The sequence below is a fragment of the Schistocerca piceifrons genome, chromosome X (genome assembly GCF_021461385.2).
Source record: "Schistocerca piceifrons isolate TAMUIC-IGC-003096 chromosome X, iqSchPice1.1, whole genome shotgun sequence".
NCBI classification, from domain to species: Eukaryota; Metazoa; Arthropoda; class Insecta; order Orthoptera; family Acrididae; genus Schistocerca; species Schistocerca piceifrons.
In genome coordinates this window covers 801,802,605-801,826,452 of record NC_060149.1, presented here as the reverse complement: position 1 = coordinate 801,826,452, position 23,848 = coordinate 801,802,605, and the positions used below count along the sequence as shown (strand labels likewise).

General features: G+C 42.5%; 1 protein-coding gene across 2 annotated transcripts in view; it reads left to right on the top strand.

Annotated features, from left to right (window-relative positions):
* The window catches only part of LOC124721215, a 132,670-nt gene that overhangs the window by 84,207 nt on the left and 24,615 nt on the right, over positions 1-23,848 (top strand). Inside the window, exons 4-5 of one of the 2 annotated variants that reach the window (XM_047246067.1) lie at positions 10,728-10,845; positions 19,867-19,991. In XM_047246067.1, the coding sequence (XP_047102023.1) occupies positions 10,728-10,845; positions 19,867-19,894 (146 nt within the window). In that variant the 3' untranslated portion in view covers positions 19,895-19,991. Of the gene's footprint in view, positions 1-10,727; positions 10,846-19,866; positions 19,992-23,848 lie in introns of those variants that run through there. The other variant, XM_047246066.1, reaches the window with a different exon arrangement.

Here is a 23,848-nt window from a genome sequence, read left to right as displayed (position 1 = left end):
TTTCTTTTGTTTCCTTTACTGCTTGCTCAATATACAGATTGAATAAAATCGGGGAGAGGCTACAACCCTGTCTCACTCCCTTCCCAACCACTGCTTCCCTTTCATGTCCCTCGACTCTTATAACTGCCATCTGGTTTCTGTACAAATCGTAAATAGCCTTTCGCTCCCTGTATTTTACCCCTGCCACCTTTAGAATTTGAAAGAGAGTATTCCAGTCAACATTGTCAAAAGCTTTCTCTAAGTCTACAAATGCTAAAAACGTAGGTTTGCCTTTCCTTAATCTTTCTTCTAAGATAAGTCGTAAGGTCAGTATTGCCTCACGTGTTCCAGTATTTCTACGGAATCCAAACTGATCTTCCCCGAGGTCGGCTTCTAGTAGTTTTTCCATTCGTCTGTAAAGAATTCGTGTTAGTATTTTGCAGTCATGGCTTATTAAACTGATAGTTCGGTAATTTTCACATCTGTCAACACCTGCTTTCTTTGGGATTAGAATTATTATATTCTTCTTGAAGTCTGAGGGTATTTCGCCTGTTTCATACATCTTGCTCACCAGATGGTAGAGTTTTGTCAGGACTTGCTCTCCCAAGGCCGTCAGTAGTTCCAATGGAATGTTGTCTACTCCGGGGGCCTTGTTTCGACTCAGGTCTTTCAGTGCTCTGTCAAATTCTTCACGCAGTATCGTATCTCCCATTTCATCTTCATCTACATCCTCTTCCATTTCCATAATATTGTCTTCAAGTACATCGCCCTTGTATAGACCCTCTATATACTCCTTCCACCTTTCTGCTTTCCCTTCTTTGCTTAGAACTGGGTTTCCATCTGAGCTCTTGATGTTCGTACAAGTGGTTCTCTTATCTCCAAAGGTCTCTTTAATTTTCCTGTAGGCAGTATCTATCTTACCCCTCGTGAGATAAGCCTCTACATCCTTACATTTGTCCTCTAGCCATACCTGCTTAGCCATTTTGCACTTCCTGTCGATCTCATTTTTGAGACGTTTGTATTCCTTTTAGCCTGCTTCATTTACTGCATTTTTATATTTTCTCCTTTCATCAATTAAATTCAATATTTCTTCTGTTACCCAAGGATTTCTACTAGCCCTCTTCTTTTTACCTACTTGATCCTCTACTGCCTTCACTACTTCATCCCTCAAAGCTACCCATTCTTCTTCTACTGTATTTCTTTCCTGCATTCCTGTCAATTGTTCCCTTATGCTCTCCCTGAAACTCTGTACAACCTCTGGTTCTTTCAGTTTGTCCAGGTCCCATCTCCTTAAGTTCCCACCTTTTTGCAGTTTCTTCAGTTTTAATCTACAGGTCATAACCAATAGATTGTGGTCAGAGTCCACATCTGCCCCTGGAAATGTCTTACAATTTAAAACCTGGTTCCTAAATCTCTGTCTTACCATTATATAATCTATCTGATACCTTTTAGTATCTCCAGGGTTCTTCCATGTATACAACCTTCTTTCATGATTCTTAAACCAAGTGTTAGTTATGATTAAGTTGTGCTCTGTGCAAAATTCTACCAGGCGGCTTCCTCTTTCATTTCTTCCCCCCCAATCAATATTCACCTACTACGTTTCCTTCTCTCCCTTTTCCTACACTCGAATTCCAGTCACGAATGACTATTAAATTTTCGTCTCCCTTCACTATCTGAATAATTTCTTTGATTTCATCATACATTTCTTCAATTTCTTCGTCATCTGCAGAGCTAGTTGGCATATAAACTTGTACTACTGTAGTAGGTGTGGGCTTCGTATCTATCTTGGCCACAAGAATGCGTTCACTATGCTGTTTGTAGTAGCTTACCCGCATTCCTATTTTCCTATTGATTATTAAACCTACTCCTGCATTACCCCTATTTGATTTTGTGTTTATAACCCAGTAGTCACCTGACCAGAAGTCTTGTTCCTCCTGCCACCGAACTTCACTAATTCCCACTATATCTAAGTTTAACCTATCCATTTCCCTTTTTAAATTTGCTAACCTACCTGCCCGATTAAGGGATCTGACATTCCACGCTCCGGTCCGTAGAACGCCAGATTTCTTTCTCCTGATAACGACATCCTCTTGGGTAGTCCCCGCCCGGAGATCCGAATTGGGGACTATTTTACCTCCGGAATATTTTACCCAAGAGGACGCCATCATCACTTAATCGTACAGTAAAGCTGCATGCCCTCGGGAAAAATTACGGCTGTAGTTTCCCCTTGCTTTCAGCCGTTCACAGTACCAGCACAGCAAGGCCGTTTTGGTTATTGTTACAAGGCCAGATCAGTCAATCATCCAGACTGTTACCCTTGCAACTACTGAAAAGGCTGCTGCCCCTCTTCAGGAACCACACGTTTGTCTGGTCTCTCAACAGATACCCCTCCGTTGTGGTTGTACCTACGGTACGGCTATCTGTATCGCTGAGGCACACAAGCCTCCCCACCAACAGCAAGGTCCATGGTTCATGGGGGGGGGGGGGGGGGGGGGGGTTCATTTATGTATTTTATCAAAACTATATAACTGTAGTTTTGGTAGAGCGCAACTCAATATAGGATCATCATCTAAAATATTATGTTACTTTTGGACACTGAATAATTTCAACCTTAGCTACGCGTACAAGTTTGCAGCTAATCACTTACTTTCACACACCGGTTATGGAGCCTTACATAGTATTTGAGGAACCTAATCTCTTTCTGCTGGTCAATTTCGCAGACCTCTCAGAACCAACTTGAAGACGTATTGCCACTTTTGCTTCCGCCAGTTTTAGTTTTAGTAGACCTACTTTCGTTTTCTCATATTCTTTGTGAAGGAGGAGCCTGTTGTAACGACTACCGATGAGCTCGACAGCAGGTGATGTTATTCTGCCTCTTACTCTTTGTTTGTAGAATTGGAGTAGGGGAGATATCTTGTGAGCCTTCTGACACTCTTCTACTACAGATTTATTTTGTGGGAGTTGAAAGATTCAGGAACACTCAAATTCTGTTAGTTTGTCTTGATTTACCTGGGAATTCTTGAATTGCCTGTTCACTCAGTTCTTCTTCTTCATTTCTAGCTTCTGCTTATGGGTTGAATTTAGTCGCCACGAGGTCCGAATCAAGGAAAAACGTAAATACGATGGCCAGATTACAGTTCTGGAGAAGTCACTGATAGCATTTTGCGCGGTCGCAGCCCTGCCATATAACTCTCCTAACAACTGAGAAATACTTATCTGACTAATATTGCTGTCAGGATTTGTGCCATCTTTCATCTTTGTGGTTGTAATAATCTGTGATTGTAATAAGCTGCAAGTGGCTTAAAAATGCAATGTCTAGTGTCTGTGGTCTATGAGTGGTTAGCTTCACAAACGAACATTTACTGTCTCAGAGCACAAAATATACTTTAACCACTCCACGCCAAAGTAATCAACTGTCTGTAGAATTGTTCAAGTACAACAGCAGAATACAACGTAATACATTTTCTGTCCAACATGCGGCATCACCTTGCAGATAGTATGCTAGATATGTTAGTGGTATATTTTAAAGGCGATACAATTTATAACAATTTACCCTACCCTCCGGCATGCTCTGTATAATGACTCGTGGCTTATGTGTGAAGATGTATATGTAGAATGTTAAAAAGATGCAACTGTCTACCGGTAGAAACAACTCCTGGCTCGACTATTAAAGCACACCATGCTTCAGCTAAGAGATACTCTCGTAACTTTTTTGTTTCTTTCATACTCGAGCTCGTTTTTTTAGATTTGGATGTAAATGGGTGTAGTATGTAACTATAGTGCACTGGCAATTATATGTTGCTTGAAGAGCGTACCATGCTGATGGCTTTCTTCTGCTAGTATTTTTGTGTTCATTTCGCGTCAACCTTAAAAATGTGGTTTTAATAGAATGTGTGGAATTGGTTCAAATGGCTCTGAGCACTATGGGACTTAACAGCTGTGGTCATCAGTCCCCTAGAACTTAGAACTACTTAAACCTAACTAACCTAAGGACATCACACACATCCATGCCCGAGGCAGGATTCGAACCTGCGACCGTAGCAGTCGCGCGGTTCCGGACTGCGCGCCTAGAACCGCGAGACCACCACGGCCGACAATGTGTGGAATTCATTTAAATTTAAGTAACAGTATTATTTTTCCACTTTAAGGTGAAAGTTGTGCTTTCGCCCCTCATTGTTTATTGTCTGAAGTAAAATGACTAATACAGGATGATAAGTGCAAGTGAACGCCCATCAATAGGGAAAAAATTCACTTAGTGCCCAAAGACAATACAAATAATAAATTGTTGGAACAAATTGGATGGGTTAAATAACCATAGGCAAATTTATGCAGTGGTATGAAGGAGGACGGATGCGTAAATTAATTTGTAGGGAACGCGAATCTAAGACTTTCACTTGTTAGAAGAATTCTGGAAGAATATATCACATCTTCAATGGAAACCGTACGCAAGATCCTCTGAGATCCACTCTTGAGTATATTCAAATGTCAAGTGTCCAAAAGTTGAGGTGAAGAAACAAGTCAAAGGAATTCTGAACCTTAAGTGAAAGAAAGTCGAAGTTCTTCTCAAGCGAATTTAGAGCATTAGTATTTCAAACCAACCTTAGAAAAATTCTTCTGCCTACTTTGTAAACACGTTTCACGTAAGATGCATACACAAGTGCAACAGGAAATGGAGCTCTGAAGTAATGGTGCGATGGATCCTCCGTACTACAAATCATCAGCCATTTTTCATCCAGTGTAGATATGGGTTCCTTCTAGACTCATCTACATGTCTCAGTCATGAGCTTAACACATTCAGTATTTTCCCCTTCTTGCTTCCTGTAGCCAATTGAAATGAATCGTTGTCTAGATCGTTTTGTATCGAGAAGAAGCCTACGAAGAATTTTCCTACTGCATTCTCCCTCAGTTCGTCTAACTATATGCCTAGTCGATTAACATTTCCATTTCGTAACAGACACTGTGGTAGCATCAACTTTAGACTTATTTTTCTTCCGGCCCCTTACAGCTGCGTCCAACAATTTCCTTTCGATGCCATTTGGGAAACTCTTAAATTTTTTTATAAGGTTTGTGTATTTCAAGTCCACAGATCATTGTCAAATGCTAAAATTACATTAAACACATGATCTAAAGATTCAGCTTTAAGCACAATGGTAACCAGCTTAACCTCATACGATCTCCATAATGAAATCCAAATCTTTTCTGTCTACTGGATATTTTTTTCACTGTCCATTAAATCGTTATTTTCAGTTTTTCTACGTATGCATGGGTTGTTGCTCGATTACAGGAAAGTGTAAGATACCTTATCCGTAGGGAAGTCAATATATTCAAGAACTGTGTATAATTTCGTAGGTTTTAGTTGAGCTTTCTACACCTTCAGCTACAAACTGTTTCCTGTGATTTATTTCACTGGTTGAACACAGTCTAATCGAATTAAGTGTCGTTGTGCGGGAAAAATATTAATATTCCGTTTACTCAAAACGAAAAACAAATAGGTGGTCACTGTTTGCCCTTACCGAATTCTGCTCAGATTATGGTCATACCATACTAATAATGCAAACAGATGCGTTATTTATAATTACTTACAACACACTGAAAAATGTGAATGCACCAGGTAATCATCTTATTGGAACACCAAATAAGAAAACTACGTAATTAATTTATTACTTACTGACATAAATGATACCTTGTGACATAAAAGATAGAAAAAGTAGCTATTCAGAAATAGATATTCAATGCCCGCCTTACTGCAGCAAGCATAACCTTATTAGTTAGGGAAAAAAGAAAAGGAGATTAATGTTTAATGTCCCGTCGACGTCAAGATTAGAGACGGAGCACAAGCTCGGCAAGACAAGGATAAGGAAAGAAATGTTTCATAAGGTTATAATATGACATCTTCCTTATACCAATACGAAATTTGCTGCAAATAGTATATTTCTTGTTGTATTCGTCTAGATGGAGTGATGTCCATAAAACATCTTGGAACGTAATTTCTGTTATTTACTGTGTTGTTACTACGGGTTATGTATTTACCTTGTACAGAAAAGTCGTGTTACTCTTTGGCAGTTGTCAAATGACAGATAATGCATCAATGGAACGATCTATCATTTGACTACTGTCAAAGAGTAACACAAAATTTCTGTAGAGGCTAAATACATGACTTATATTAACAACCCAGTAAATAAAGGAAATTACGTTTCCAAGATGTTTTATGGACGTCACTCCATATAGACGAAAGCCTGAAAATGGCTGCCGAAACAAGCTTGTCTTGAACCCATGTAAAAACAACAAGAAATAAACTATTTTCAGCCAATATTGTAAAAGTGTAAACAAGGGAAACCAAAATATGGCCTGCCGGAAGGGGCATTGAAACCTGCACCACCCGAATGCTAGTTCAGTGGCAGTAAGGAGTATATCAGGTGTCCCTGCCCAGGTGCATTTTCTCTAGTGTTTCGGCACGTGCTTACAATTTAAGCGTTTGCAATATGTAGACAATCATCTCAGTAAGTATCTCGCGCGACGCCAGGTGTCAACGGAAAACACCAGCGCGTAGGAAAGAAAACTTTCTTCCAGAATTTTAGGTGTTCGTTCCAAAGAGTGGTCCCAAATTAGACTAAGACTACATTCAGTTTAAGCGCTTATATCTGTATACGTATACCTCGCCCAGGTTGCCCCTTCACGCATGTCGGTCTACGCTGTGCCGTCTTGCAGTACAACTCAAGACATTCATGGAACGCAGGTTATCCTCCGTGTTTTGCAGCCCCTATTAATACATATCGTTCAACCGAATACAGTACTACACTAACATGGCACCGTTCTATCGCAAGGGTACATGAACTTCTACTTTTCTGAAATTTATTTTACAATGTGAAACATGCGATGAGCATTACTTATTTGGGTTGACCCCATCCAAACATTGCAAAACCCAAATTTCAGATCCATAGTACTAGACGACTGACGAGGGAAAGTCCCAATCGCAACGCCCTCAGATTCAATGGTAAAATGACCCATTGGATAACCCGTCAAAAACTGAACACAGATCAGGCAAGAAAACCGGAAGAAGGTGTACTGAACTGTGAAAAAAGAAGCAAAATAGAAACAGCGAACGGTTCAGGCTCAAAATGTGCAACACCAAGCGCACTGTAAGAATCACGGCCTCATGGTTGTATGGTCATAACGTTGGACTCAAATCTCCCTCGTGCCTCATTCTTTTTTTTTTCACAAAATTATGAACTTTCCGTCCGGTGATCGATGTGTCTTTGCTTCTGTAGTCTCGGCAATCGTCATGCTATATATTGGTTATAGAATATGAGTCATGTGGTAAGAATATATTACCGTCATAATTAAATGTGATGGATAGTGAGAGCAGGCGATATGCTGCATAGACCTCTCACAGAAATGAAAACAACAAATAAACAGGTGTGAACTATGTTACAACAAAGGAACTGAAGAGTCAAAACTTCCAAAACGGAATGCAAGAGCCATAACGTGGGATACTTGTGTAGAACAAACGAGAGGTACGTAGTACGTACCTCTAGAGGTCTCTTCCTTACACCTCGCTGTTGCAGACGGTCGTTACACCACGACACAGACACAGGTTTAAATACAGCGAATAGACACATCAATGACCGAACGGACAGTTCATAATTCAGTAAAAAAAAAAGAAAAGAAAAAATTTCCCCCTTCGCAGTCTAACACCGTCACCACACAATCAAGACGACGTGGTTTTTAAATTTGCTCGATGTTGCACACCTTGAGTTTGGACCGTTACCTGTTCGATTTTGCTTGTTTTCTTCACAGTCCAGTACACCTTCCTCCTGTTTTCATGCTTGATCTGTGTTCAGTTTTTGACGGGCTTTCCACTGGTACATCTTACCAGTAAATCTGAGGGGAATGCGATGGGGAGTTTCCTAGTAAACCAGTGCGCGGTAACCCGATTACATCCGCAGATTGCCTGTCTAGCGGCTTCCAGAGGAACAAAAATTTAGTTTTCAATATTTCATACATTTATTGTCCAAATCTGAACGTTTAAAATGTTGTCATCATCTACTCATTAAGAGGTTTAAGTAAGACGAGTTTTAGTGTTAGAAAGTGTGTATGCAGGATGATTCTGCAATGATACTACAAACTTTCGGCGCTGGTGGAGAGGGTAAATCTACCAGTTTTAACTAAGAGATCCTGGTCCGGAAACGAGTGAATCGAAAGTTATAAGCGAAAATTGTTTTGTCAAAGTGGAATACGAGTTCATGTACCGGTACTGTCGTTGCTAAGATTATAGCACAGGAAATTTTCAGAGGTGGTAGCATGGACCAATGCAAGAAAAAAACTGTCTAGTAAACATGGACTCTAAAATGCATTCCTTAAGGGCTATGAGGACTTGTTCATCTTCGATACTGCGAAAAACATCTCATCCACTACAAACTCTTTGGTTTCCATATTTTTGGAGGTGGTAGTATGGAACAAAAGAAGGAAAAAATGACCAGGGCTCTAAAATGCAAACCTTAAGCGATATGAGCACTTGTTCATCTCCGCTACTGTGGAACACATCTCTTCTACTGAACAAGTGTTCATAGCTCTTAAGGTATATATTTTACAGACCGTGTTTACTAGAAATTTTTGTCTTGTTTTGGTCCATACTACCATCTCTGAAAGTTGTCCATCCTACAATCTCAGCAACAACAGTGCCGGTACATGTGATCCTCTGTCAGAGGTATCACAACGAGTTTCGCTTGTAACTTTCGACTCTGTTGTTTCTGGGCCGGGGTTCCCACTATTTGAGAATGAGAGAACTTAGCGCCTTCCAACAAACACTGCGTATAATTTCAAACTTACGCAATATATTCCCGTTGACGTCCCGCACAAAATAATGAAAGGAAAAAGTTTATCGCTCACCACTTTTTCATTGTTCGAGTAGTAAATCTTCAACATCAGCCACGACTTTTTAACTTACTACTTCTTTACTACGAGCTCCATTCGCAACACATTTTGCAGACAGTATCCATATACATTATGTAATCAAAAGTATCCTGACACCTGGCTGAAAATGACTTACAAGTTCGTGGAGCCCGCCATCAGTAATGCTCGAATTCAGTATGGTTTTGGCCTACTCTTAGCCTTGATGACAGCTTCCACTCTCGCAGGCATACGTTCAGTCAGGTGCTGGAAGGTTTCTTGGAGTACGGCAGCCCATTCTTCACGGAGTGCTGCACTGAGAAGAGGTATCGATGTTGGTCGGTGAGGCCTGGCACGAAATAGGCGTTCCAAAACATCCCAAAGGTATTCTGTAGGATTCCGGTAAGGACTCTGTGCAGGCCAGTCCATTACAGGTATGTTATTGTCGTGTAACCACTCCACCACAGACCATGCATTATGAACAGGTGCTCGATCGTGTTGAAAGATGCAATCGCCATCCCCGCATTGCTCTTCAACAGTGGGAAGCAAGAAAGTGCTTATAAATCAATGTAGGCCTGTGCTGTGATAGTACCACGCAAAACAACAAGGGGTGCAAGCCCCCCCCCCCCCCCCCCCCCACCCCCATGAAAAACATGACTACACTATAACACCACCGCCTCCAAATTTTACTTCTGACTCTACACACGCTGGCAGATGACGTTCACCGGGCATTCGCCATACCCACAGCCTGCCATCGGATCGCCACATTGTGTACCGTGATTCGTCACTCCACACAACGTTTTTCCTATGTTCAATCGACCAATGTTTCCGCTCCTTACACCAAGCGAGGCGTCGTTTAGCATTACCGGCGTGATGTGTGGCTCATGAGCAGCCGCTCGACCATCAAAACCAAGTTTTCTCAACTCCCGCCTAACTGTCATAGTACTTGCAGTGGATCCTGATGCAGTTTGGAATTATTGTGTGATGGTCTGGATAAATGTCTGCCTATTACACATTACGAACCTCTTCAACTATCGGCGGTCTCTGTCAGTCAGCCGGCCTGTGTGGCCGTGCGATTCTAGGCGCTTCAGTCTGTAACCATTACGGTCGCAGGTTCGAATCCTACCTCGGGCATGGCTGTGTGTGATGTCCTTAGGTTAGTTAGGTTTAAGTAGTTCTAAGTTCTACGGGACTGATGACCACAGATGTTAAGTCCCATAGTGCTCAGAGCCATTTGACCCATTTTTTTCTATCAGTCGACAGACGAAGTCGGCCTGTACGCTTTTGTGTTGTACGTGTACCTTTACGTTTCCACTTCACTATCACATCGGAAACAGTGTACCTAGGGATGTTTAGGAGTGTGAAAGTCTCGCGTACAGACGTATGACACAAGTTACACCCAATCACCCAACCACGTTCGAAGTCCGTGAGTTCCGCAGAGCGTCCCATTCTGCTTTCACAATGTCTAATGACTACTGAGGTCGCTGTTACGGAGTATCTGGCAGTAGGTGGCAGCACAATGCACCTAACATGAAAAACGTATATTTTTGCGGATGTCCGGATACTTTTGATCACATAGTGTATGTCACAGAATGGAGCTGCAAAATTATAATAATATGCGACACGTAGTTCAGAATATTCGACTTCATAAACGCTGAGATGCGTGAAAATCTAGCTTTTGCTTAAAATGGAGAGCAAATTAGCCACGATTTACTTCGCCAGCGTTTGAGAATGACAGCCCTTAGCGACTTCCGACAAATTTCAAACCTTTTCTTCACATTTTCTCGGTTACATGGTTGACATCCGGTGTAGCGAACCAAGGTATGTATGCTGAGAGTGTTTTTCTTTTTCTGTCTCAGGGAACGCAGACGATGGAACCATGAACGTTGCCACCAGAGATGCAGACAACTCTGACAGCGAGGACCGTCAGTCGGTGGCAAATTACGTCGTCTTTCTTGACAACTGTTTGTGTTCCTGGTGAGTTTTTGGCCATTTCTGTGACATCTTATTTGACAGCATAAGTTCCAGAAGAATGAATGTAATTTCTATGCTAGCGTATGTGAGATTTTTTTGATGCGTCCCATCACAATTTCCTCTATGCATCACCATGATCTCTGGGTTGTGTCTTTGACCCAAGATTGCTGGGTCCCAGGTTTTTCCCAGTCACTGCTTAGATTTGAATAAAAATGTGACAGAAGACTCCCGGTATAAACAGTCGCACTCACCCTAGCAAAAGAACTTTTTCAAAGAGAGGGCAAGAATTACAGGACAACCTCTAGGACTTGGGGTGGGAAATGCCCCTAAAGGCGGAAGAATCAGCCACGATCAACGGCATGGGGTGCAGAATCCAATGGAAACCACTGCATTAAAGACACATAACGCGTAGCCACAGAAAATGTGGCAGGTAGTTGAAGAAAATGACAGATGATCATGAAATACGCAACTTGTAGAGATCGTTGATGTGAGCGTGGCATGCAGAAGCCCAGCAGTGGAATGTGCTATATGCCTGCCACGATTATGGGCTCAACACACAAACAACAACGAAACTGGTGTCAGCCTTCTATTCCCTTAACCCAGCAAATTGCGAATCATAGTAATTCAGTAAGTTCTGTGACCTCAAAACTGCACTGAATGAAAATAAGAGCAGTTCTCATTAGTTCATTGTCACACAAATTAATCACATATCCAGCCACAAATATATCGTTCCATGCAGGGGCACCTGATTTACAGTGGAACGCCGTCACATTAAGGACACAACTCTGCTATGCAAAAAAAAGGGTCATCTTTATAATTTAGCGAGGGTCACATGAAATGAAATGTTGGACAATAAAAAGGGGGGAACGGGGAAACAAATCAATTCTTTTAAACACTGGATTTATTTCCTCCAAATTGCTTCACAATTAAAATGAATATTTATATGCGATTGAGACGAAAATGCTTGCCAATTTGAACCTTAATGAAATAGCAGTAAATTCTGAAAAAATCTAACAGATTATACACTACTGGCCATTAAAATTGCTACACCACGAAGATGACGTGCTACAGACGCGAAATTTAACCGACAGGAAGAAGATGCTGTGATATGCAAATGATTAGCTTTTCAGAGCATTCACACAAGGTTGGCGCCGGTGGCGACACCTACAACATGCTGACATGAGGAAAGTTTCCAACCGATTTCTCATACACAAACAGCAGTTGACCGGCGTTGCCTGGTGAAACGTTGTTGTAACGCCTCGTGTAAGGAGGAGAAATGCGTACCATCACGTTTCCGACTTTGATAAAGGTCGGATTGTAGCCTATCGCGATTGCGGTTTATTGTATCGCGACATTGCTGCTCGCGTTGGTCGAGATCCAATGACTGTTAGCACAATATGGAATAGGTGGGTTCAGGAGGGTAATACGGAACGCCGTGCTGGATCCCAACGGCCTCGTATCACTAACAGTCGAGTTGACAGGCATCTAATCCGCATGGCTGTAACGGATCGTGCAGCCACGTCTCGATCCCTGAGTCAACAGATGGGGACGTTTGCAAGACAACAACCATCTGCACGAACAGTTCGACGACGTTTGTAGCAGCATGGACCATCAGCTCGGAGACCATGCCTGCGGTTACCCTTGACGCTGCGTCACAGACTGGAGCGCCTGCGATGGTGTACTCAACGACGAACCTGGGTGCACGAATGGCAAAACGTCATTTTTTCGGATGAATCCAGGTTCCGTTTACAGCATCATGATGGTTGCATCCGTGTTTAGCGACATCGCGGTGAACGCACATTGGAAGGGTGTATTCGTCATTGCCATACTGGCGTATCACCCGGCGTGATGGTATGGGGTGCCATTGGTTACACGTCTCGGTCACCTCTTGTTCTCATTGACGGCACTTTGAACAGTGGACGTTACATTTCAGATATGTTACGACCCGTGACTCTACCATTCATTCGATCCCTGCGAAACCCTACATTTCAGCGGGATAATGTACGACCGCATGTTGCAGGTCCTGTACGGTCCTTTCTGGATACAGAAAATGTTCGACTGCTGCACTGGCCAGCACGTTCTCCAGATATCTCACCAATTGGAAACGTCTGGTCAATGGTGTCCGAGCAACTGGCTCGTCACAATACGCCAGTCACTACTCTTGATGAACTGTGGTATCGTGTTGAAGCTGCATGGGCTGCTGTACCTATACGCGCCATCCAAGCTCTGGTTGACTCAATGGCCAGGTGTATCAAGGCCGTTATTACAGCCAGAGGTGGTTGTTCTGGGTACTGATTTCTCAGGATCTATGCACCCAAATTACGTGAAAATGTAATCGCATATCAGTTCTAGTATAATATATTTGTCCAATGAATACCCGTTTATCATCTGCATTTCTTCTTGGTGTAGCAATTTTAATGGCCAGTAGTGTTTTTCACAATGACATGCACGTTGATGTGCTCAAAAGTACAATAAATGATTGCTTGAGTGAAGCTCCCTTGGGACACACTGTCCTCTTGACAAATGGCGGAAACCTTTAAATAAACAGAAGATTGCTATGGAACCACGAATGGCTTTTCAAAATCTGTTCAGATTCCAAAAACAAGTTAAAATCGAATCCGAGAGCCAAATAAGTAAAGACAATGAAAAGTTGTGGAACTACTCACGCAAATTGTGATATGCCCAGGGCAAAAGTAGCAGCAGCGCCAAAATAGCGACACTTACTCGTTCGATTCAGCGAAAACTGCACCAGGCCGCGACCACGCACCTCTCTCTCTCTCAACGTGTCCTCTCTCCCACGCGTCACCACACAGCCTCCTCCACGGCTCGGAGGAGAGGATTCAGAACATTCACTACAGTGACGATCACTACCGCTTACAGTATATCCATCAACTGCCCAGAGGCTGGTACACTGTGTATGCTGTGTTGCCACTCATTGGTAGTGGGGATTCTAGGGGCATTCGGACCCAAAAGTGTGTCACTGATGACGTCATCAATGAGTCATGGGCTTTTCCCATCCCCTACCCCCTTTGACAAAGGCCAATTGCCTTATGTATAAAATGACAAGAAATTCAAATTTTGGTGTGAAATTCAAAAATGGCAGTAAATTCAAAAAGTAGACTACCTGCATTAGTGTGTTTTGTACGGAATCAGGGTTGCTGTCCTAAGTATAAATTGGCAGGAAATACAAAATTGCGCGTTGTCATGCTGGCTGGCCTGGAATATAGACCCTGACTCTATGATGTCACAATCCAGCTCTGACCTGTTGGGTTGTTTATACCAGCATAAGATTCTGGTATACTGTCTGAGGCTGGAATACTGGCTCTGGCTCTATGATGACATAATCCAAATCGCTGGGAAATTCAAAATGGTGCATTGTCACGCTGGCTAACCTGGAATTCTGGGACAGGCTCTATGACATCACAATGCATTTCAGACCTGACGGACTACTTATAACAGTGTAGAACTCTGGTAAACTACCCAAGAGCTGGAATATGAGGACAGTCCAACTACGACGTCTCAATCCAGCTCGTATCTGTTGGGCTGTTAATAACTGTAATAACTGCGTGGAATTCTGGCGTACTGTCCAAGACTTGAGGCACTGGCCCAGTCCTACTATAACATAAACATTTAAGCAAGTGTCACCCTAAATTTAACTTTGGAATGTCATACAGCATAGGCCTATCTGTTGATCTGCTTGACATACTACTCCAACCTGCTATTCACACAGCGATCTTTGGTCACTGCGACTCATAACTCGAAGTTTGGCTCTGTCCACTTGCATCTTTATTTAAACAAACACTGGGAGAAGGAAAAGGCTCTTCCCGCCTCCACCATCTGTAAGCGTACGTACCGCTTGGAAGTTTGTGGTGAGTTCCTGTGGGAAAAAGCTGCTGCGGCCATCGGTTCCTACGCGTACCTACTAATTAATCTAACTTAAACTAACTTACGCTAAGGACAACACTCACCTTTGCCCGAGGGAGGGCTCGAACCTCCGACGGGGAGAGCCGCGCGAAACGTGGCAAGATGCCCGGCTGTGCTTTACGCTGAGCTGGGCCACTTCCCCCATGTCCAGGAATCGTTAGCGCTAGGATTTCACCGGGAACAAGTCCCGCGCAGTCACCCCCGGTTTTCCCGGTCTTTGTTCGGCGCCTGGGCATCGTTTCAGTTGACCCACGCGGTTTACCGCGTTCGGCTGCACTTAGAGTGAATGTTAAATTAATATCTTGCTAGCTCTTAAATTTTGCCAGATAGTTAAAAGACACGTTACAAAAAACGTGCACAATTGGCCTCAGTTGTGCCAGGTACTTCCACAGCAAACATAAGAGAAAAAAATTTAACACTGAATTATTTAAATACGATAACTCAGTATTCAGATGAATAGCCTATGAAGAAACGTACTTCTAAGTGAGAAAAAGCACCCAAAGCTAAAACAGGAAAAACCTACCCTCAAAGAATAATTTGCTTGGAGAAAGAGGAACCACAGTATACTTGACACTTGAGTTTCAGAACTCAGACAGTATATGTGAAACAAGCACCAATGTTCACCATACTTCCAGAGGGCATCAAAATTACTTTGTTCTTGCTAGATCGATTCAAGCTGTTTTTGCGTGTTATTCACTGAATAGCTTTGCTGAAAAGTTTTAGGGATGGAAGAAGAGCTAGCAAAGCATGAAGGACGTTTTACAGCTGTGAAACACTGGAGCATTTATTTCCTCCGTAACTGCTCTGTGACAAACATACACATCATCATTATTATTTTTAAAAAATGGTTTGAATGACATTTACGAAATTAATAATTCTTTTGGTTAAAAAACAGACAGGACAAAGAATAACGACAGATTATTTTCCTGAGACGTTTGCAACAGCATATAGGACACTAATCACACAGAAACAGCCACATTTCTTTATAACCTCGTTTATAATGTGCAGGGATGGCACTGGAAGAATTTATTAGTTAAAATTCACCCATTACCCGTGCAAATACTAACGAAATATGTAATTTAAGCAAATATCTTACTGCTTTCATTAGGCATTTCTACTTTATGGGATTCGTATATTCTTTAATTTTCGTGAGCTGCTATGAGGGCCTACATAAACAAAACGACTTTGACTTATTTCTACAAAACGTTGATTTTAGACAACGGAGTTATTCCACTGACTCCGTGGCTTTACAACCGACATGACAGATTCAAGACCATTGTTTTCGCATTGTATGTTTGCTGTTACCCTCAAATAAACGTATTATAATAAGTGAATTAGTTAATGAAAATTTGTCCTTATTGCCCTTAAAGAACATCACGTTATTTTTTTCTTTTCTATTGCTGGCGATGCTTTCAATTCTCTATAAATATATTTATTTCTTTAATAATACACATTCATACTATATTACTATCCAGAAAAACTTAAATTTCTTATCATTACTGAATTTCATCACAGTGTAACATGTGTTGGACTGTGGCGATAACAACTTTGATGTAGATCCAGTTTGCAGAACTGGCGGCTGTTTAGGGGAGGGCCTTACACTACGGATAGGCGTGGAGGGGGATGAATAGGCGGGACTTGTTCCGGGTGAAATCCTAGCACTAAGGGCACGTCCCATGTCCACTGGTGCTAAGCTTAAATAACCTCCAACCCCACTCTGACATTGCAATTCAAACAATTCACTCCTCCACAGCAGCTACCAAAAGTTCAAAATGTTAAGAAAATCCATTTACCCCAGTTTAAAATTATGAGAAGTCTGCTGACTGTTAAACTACAGAGCACTCGTTCTAACTTAAAAACTTATTACCACACTGATGCAGCCTGTATGACAACAATATCACGTTTAGTAGGCTTGGGAGAGGTATCCACATACTTCTGCATTAAAAAAAAAGAAACAACCACACGGGTAGGGTATCTTCCGCGCGCATCAGGCAGCGCTGGACACCTCCACCAAAGACCACGCAGCGCTGTGTAACACTTCAAGGCTGTCTTCAAACCGTTGCCAAATCCAGGCACCAAATGCTGCAGGGCGTACGATGCACTGCTACGGACTCGCCAGCTTTCACCTGCAAGTATAGAGCAGCAGGAGGCACGTCATACAGTGAGGAATGCAAGAGATCACGTCTCGTCTACGTGGTCCTGCAGACTGCTTGCTCGGACCTCGCCACGCCCTGCACGACGTCACACGGTTCCACGAAAGCAACAAACCACGGTGTGCCCGCTTTCTCCTACACGAGGCGGGTCTAGAGCATCTGCCATCCGACCTTAAAGTCTGAGTATGATATGAAGATGGCATCTGTTCTTTCGGACATGTCCGAAAGAACCGTGCAGCTTTCTATAATGAAATTACAATTAAATCAACACCATTAGCTGCTGACGGGCGTTGATATACATCAACGGCGACAGTTGAAAATGTGTGCCCGGACCGGGACTCGAACCCGGGATCTCCTGCTTACATGGTAGACGCTCTATCCATCTGAGCCACCGAGGGCACAGAGGATAGTGCGAATGCAGGGATTTATCGCCGGCACGGTCCCCTTGAGACACACAATTCTAAACTTATAGTCCACACACTACAGTCGTAGTGCCCCTGTCATTATGGCCATTACTCGCGGCAGACAATCCACCGAGTCCCGTCCGAAAGAACAGATACCATCTTCATATAGTTTAAGGCTAACCGGCTGATGACCTTCTTCAGTGCGGCTGCACACGATTTGCCTGAACTCTTACGGGACTCGGTTGACTGTCTGCCGCGAGTAATGGGTATAGTGGCAGGGGCACACACTTGTGGACTATTAAGTTGAGAATGTGGGTCTCACGGGGAGCGTGCCGGCGACAAATCCCTGCAATCGCACTATCCTCTGTGCCCTCGGCGGCTAAGATGGATAGAGCGGATGCCATGTAAGCAGGAGATCCCGGGTTCGAGTCCCGGTTGGGGCACACATTTTCAACTGTCTCTGTTGATGTATATCAACGCCCGTCAGCAGCTAATGGTATTGATTTAATTGTCATTTCATTAAAGTTTGAGGGCTGAACTCAGCGTTGAAAACAGGAAATATCCATTGCTACGAACTCATGAATTCAATAATAACTCCTTTGTAATCATCTCGTATTTTGTTCATGTTGTAACATCTCGGAGCAGTATTTAACACATTGAAATCAGCGAATATACTACAAGATAATAAATTTTCCACATAAATCTGAGAATTTCTGCGTCAAATCAATCTCCATCCTACGTATGGACATATACATCTAAGAATTAAATGTAATTATCACCTAGAAGATACACATGACAGCAATATTGTAACAGAATTTAGCATCTAAGAGTCCATCTCACTATGTGCTTTACAGTGCATACTTAACATCAGACGTCTCCATAGGATTTACAAATGGTGACAGGTGGTACACATACAGCAAGTAACTGAATTTTCGCGTCAGTTTTATGATGAAATCAACGAATAACGTATCTAAATCAGTGAAATTCCCACCTAAAGAAGTTATAGTCTTATGCTTTTAAAATTTCATATCGACAATACGGAATTTGACGTTGAAAACAGTAAAAATAATTTGAATTATCACGTTAAGATGAATCCCTGGCGGGAATACAAAGAACTGTAGTGCAGTTGTGTTCGATGCTTTGTTTGGGATCCCGCTGCATGTGGTGGAGAAGAAATTCCACAAGACTGTGTTTATGATGACTCAATTCAGAGGCGTGTGGACAATTATTTCGCGAAACCTTAATGCTATACTTTACAGAATCTAGAAGTGAGACAGACAACAGAACGATCCACATCTCATGTAAGCGCCTTGCTGAAGTATTGTTACTCAATTATGGGGATTTTATACGTAGGACATTCGACCTCTGTGAGGGGGGGAAGGAGAGGGGTGGGGAAATTCCATGACTGATTAATGACGTCTTAGATTATGTCATTGGTGACACAACTTTGGTCCCAAATAGCGTCAATGCCGATGATCCTTCTAATCGGCTGACATCGTCTGGGTAGTTAGATTTTGGAATTTTCCCACACTGAACACGGCACAATTTTGGTGTCGCATATCTGCAACTTCTGACAGGAAACGCAGATTCGTCGCACCAGAAATGCTCAAGGGATGTGCGGTATGCTAATCTTCCAAGACCGTGACCCCTTGTGGCGAACGGAAACCGCCCAGTGTGTGGCCACAACATTTCTGTGAACCAGCAGCTGAGCAGGGGAAACCTTGAGCCATTCCTGATTCATAGCGATGCTACCGACCAAAGTCCGTCACTGTACCGTACAGGCCTGCCTCAGCAAAGAGAAATTTGCAAATCTTACACCAGAAGCCGTAATCGGTGTATTTCCGTCCAGCATAGTTGAGAACATTAAGATGCCAATTTTACTTATTATCGTATACCGATATTCGTGACAGTACTGTCACATCACCCCATTACCTCATATTCTTGAAAGAATAAAACTCCCTGGATGGCGATCTCCGATCGTCTCTGATTAATGGCTTCACAAGAGAACAAGAGAAACGAATTGTAATCCAAATTAATCACCAGAAATCGAAAAGGCCCAAAACTCCCGGCAATCTTCTATCCAATGATAAGAGGAAAAGCAAAAAATTTGAACTAAGGGAAACTTCATCCTTGAATCAACGAAAAATTAGTACAACTGCATCTTTAGAATGGATTTTTGATTGCAGGGTTGTAATAATGGGTAAAAAGAATTAATAACATTATCTGGCTACATCCCCAGTGTTTCAAATTATTTGAACATGTGAACGTTTATAAAAAATGAAATAATATTTCTCCCATTAACCAGCACAAGTTTATTGGCTGATGCATTTGGCCAGACACATGCATAAACTAAAATAAACAAATAAAATTTAAGCGTTAAATCATTGGAGCGTGATCAACTCTTGTAAATGTTGGCTAGTGCCTTACTTGTTATTATAATGTCTCAGTGTGTAGCGTTGTGCATGTCCAGTCGTTAATAAAACAATAGAAACAAGTATTTATGCATAAGTATTTGTGTGGGCTAATTCTATACAAATTGGTAGCTCGGTGTGGGTACATCATTCGCCCTAGCTGGGAATGCCAGAGGGGCAACCCAAACGGCGAGCAGGCCGAGGCACGCCGAGACAAGAGGCACGCGACCTGCCGCCTTTTCGGGGATTAGTGTAAGGTAAGCGGTGCACTCGTCCCCTCTCTCTATCCTCGACGCTACCCTTTTGGGACGGTGTGCGGACATTTGCCACGCCGGACATTTGCCACGCCGGACATCTGCCACGATTTTACCTGCTCCGAAGGGTTGGGCCCCTTGTTTCCCCCTCCTCCTCCTCACCCGCCGCCCGCCCATGGAACTGCATTTAGTAACTTCACTTTAGTGGCACTGTCATCAGTAACATTACCGTCGCAGTCGCGCAGTAAAGTACTTACTGAGCCTTTCCGTTGGTTTACTTAACATAGGACCAGAATCTCTTTGGATTTTCCGCCACATTCCGTTGTGGAAACTATTAAATACATCTCGCACTGATATCCGCACCAAATTTCGAGCCTCAGTAAAACTTCGCCAATCTTGGAGGTTTTGCGCTCGTCTAAATTATACGTGCCTTTTTCGGTGCTCCTGCAGCAGCTTTCTGTCGTGTTTTGTGTGCCGTGGGGAATCAGTTCCGTATCTTAATAATTTATTTTGTATGAATCTCTCGAGTGCGGTGATACTATTTCTTTGAAATTAAGCCACATATGGTCTTCACTTACATAGTTTGGAAGGATTGGAGACTGTCTCTTAGAAAGGCGCCAACCGAATTTTTAGCTACTTTTATAAACAGATATATTTCGCGTTTAGTTTTGGTGAATTTCTTTGTTACGGAATTGAGCCTCACTACGACTGTGTGTCCACTAATACCTGTGTCAGTCGTTATGCTCAGGATTATTTGTGGCTAAGAGGTCAAGTGTGTTTTCGTAACCATTTACAATTTGAATGGCCTCGTGAACTAATTGTTCAAAATAACTTTTAAAAAAGCATTTAGAACAATTACGGAATTGTTTTATATCTACAATAGTGTCTGAAAAAGTATTTTTGTCAACATACGGAAGGTAGATTGAAGTCACTGCCAACTATAATTGTATGAGTAGGGTACCTATTTGTGATGAGACTCAAGTTTTCTGTGAACTGTTCAGTAACTGTTTCATCTGAGACCGGGGGCGGTAAATGGACCCAGCTATTAATTTATTCCGGTTGTCGAATATAAACTCTGCCAATACTAAGTCACAGGAATTATCTGCTTCAATGTCGCATGTGAGCTGGAACCCACATTACATTATTTTTCCTTAAGTTGTGCTTCTTATTTCTGTTGTGCAGATCATTACAATTACGGCTTTTCCCTCCAAAACCTAGGATGCCTTCTCTGTGACCCTATAAATACCAGAGCTAAACAATGTAGAACAACAACGTACGTTACAAGCGCAGCATTCTGTATTACTTCATTTCCTTATTTCTAACATTTTAAAACTGTACGTCGACTTTAGATGACATGTCAATCAAAGATGTTCTTATCTCTACTCAGTGAACGTATTTTCAGTCATGTTTTGAACATTGTCCCGCTACACCTTATTAACTAATGTTTCGCCGCAAGGGATATCGGATTTTAGAGGATAAATTAATATGGAGTATGTCGTTCTTGTTTTCAAACATTCACATACCCATTTCTTCTTTCCTTATTGTCTTTTGTGCGTGCAGTTGTAGTAATTAAAGTAGGCACAAATGCAATGATCAAAAAGAAATGATTAGCGTACATTCGCATTCTCTTTACATCGTTCCTTTCTTGTTGCTCCCATGGCAATGGACTGTTTCTATCGCAATCAGTAAGCGTGAAAGGAAGCTACCGTACAGACAGAGGGATATATATTTATACTTGGCAGAACTAATTATGTACTGACATTATCGTCGGTATTGCTTTCGTTTCCTAAAAGTTATAAATATTTCTGGGAAATAAACTCTGTATTTCGACAAGATGTCGAAGAAGAAGGTCCCTTACGTACTGGTTGTATCGAGAAAGATGTGGAGACGGCGGTTTGAAAGCGGACAGAAGAAGTACGAGGAAGGGCGTCCCTTACCTGCGGGATCGCTAATCAAGCTACCTGCCGAAGGGGCAGGTGTGGCAAAGGTCCGGCGTGGCAAATGTCCAGCATTCTTTTGGGACACCTGTTGTCTTCAGGACCGACGGCACTACCGTTCCTGAAACATTCGAAGACCCCTGTGAGCCTAAGAAATCTTGCTTTTCTCCTTCTTTACAAATCCATCAGCCGATCCTGACATTTACACTTAAGTGAAAGCGGTACCGTGGCGTTACTTTTACTGTTTGAAACGATCTGCATAAAAAGAAGAAAAAGAAAACAAGCACTGTTTCCAATCCGAAAACAGACAGCGTAAAAGATGGATGTCAAATTATTTTGGGTAATGAAAGAAAGACGAATAACTCATGGTTATACCCAAAAAAAATTACATCTAAAATTACAGTTGGTATTCTCATTTTATATCAGTCTTCGTAACAGGCAAATATGAACTAGAGTTTCTATATGATTGGTTCCGCAAGGGTGACTAAGTCTGTTTGCTACATTTACGAAACAATTCGCTAAGGTGACGGTAAGAGCCTATACATACACGATCTCAACATAAACATCTAGTCTACTTGACTCAGCCCTCTCATTGCCTCAACTTGCGGCTGGCAAGGAAAATCACTAAGAAACACAGACGGCTGGCTGTTTCCCCAGGGCGTACACTCGCAGCCGCTGGAAATCCCAAGTACACTTTCGCAACATCACGTCAAAGAGCCCTCTCCCGTCAATAATGCATAAAGGCCATACCCTTCCGACCTCTATTAGTGGCCGAGATTAACGATCTCCCGAAACAGACTACTCCCGAATACTCATAATAACAAAGCACTGCTTTTTATACTCGGAACAGCCAATCAAACATCAAAGAATGAGGCACCGTACAAGATAATACAGAGAAATTAAGAAAGTGACGGAAAGACACATGACATTTTATTACCCCTCGCTGTTGAAGCTTCTGAAACAAATGACGGTTCTCGAAGCTCGCCGCTGCATTGCATCATCTACACAGGAGCGCCAAAGAAACTGGTATGGGCTTGCGTATTCAAATACAGATATGTGTAAACAGGCAGAATACGGCGCTACGATCGGCAACGCCTATATAAGACAACAAGTGTCTGGAGCAGCTGTTAGATCGGTTACTGCAACTACAATGTCAAGTTATCAAGATTTAAGTGAGTTTGAACGTGGTGTTATAGTTGGCGCACAAGCGATGGGACACAGCATCTCCGAGGCAGCGATGAAGTGGGGATTTTCCTGTTACGACTATTTCACGAGTGTACTGTGGCCGGCCGGTGTGGCCGAGAGGTTCTAGGTGCTTCAGTCTGGAACCGCACGACCGCTCCGGTCGCAGGTTCGAATCCTGCCTCGTGCATGGATGTGTGTGATGTCCTTAGGATAGTTAGGTTTAAGTAGTTATAAGTTCTGGGGGACTGATGCCCTCAGATGTTAAGTCCCACACTGCTCAGAGCCATTTGAACCATTTGAAGTGTACGGTGAATATCAGGAATCCGGTAAAACATCAAATCTCCGACATCGCTACGGCCGGAAAAACATCCTGCAAGGACAGGACCAACAGTGACTGAAGAGAATCGTTCAATGCGACAGAAGTGCAACCCTTCCGCAAATTGCTGCAGATTTCAATGCTGAACCATCAACAAGTGTCAGCGTGTGAAAAATTCAACGAAACATCATTGATATGGGCTTTCGGAGCCGAAGGTCCACACGTGTACCCTTGATAACTGCACAACACAAAGCTTTCGCCTCCGCCTGTGCCCGTCAACCCCGACATCGGACTGTTGATGAATGGAAACATATTGCCTGGTCGGACGAGTCTCATTTCAAACTGAATCGAGCGGATGGACATCTATGGGTATGGAGATAACCTCATGAATCCATGGACCCTGCATGTCTTCAGGGTACTGT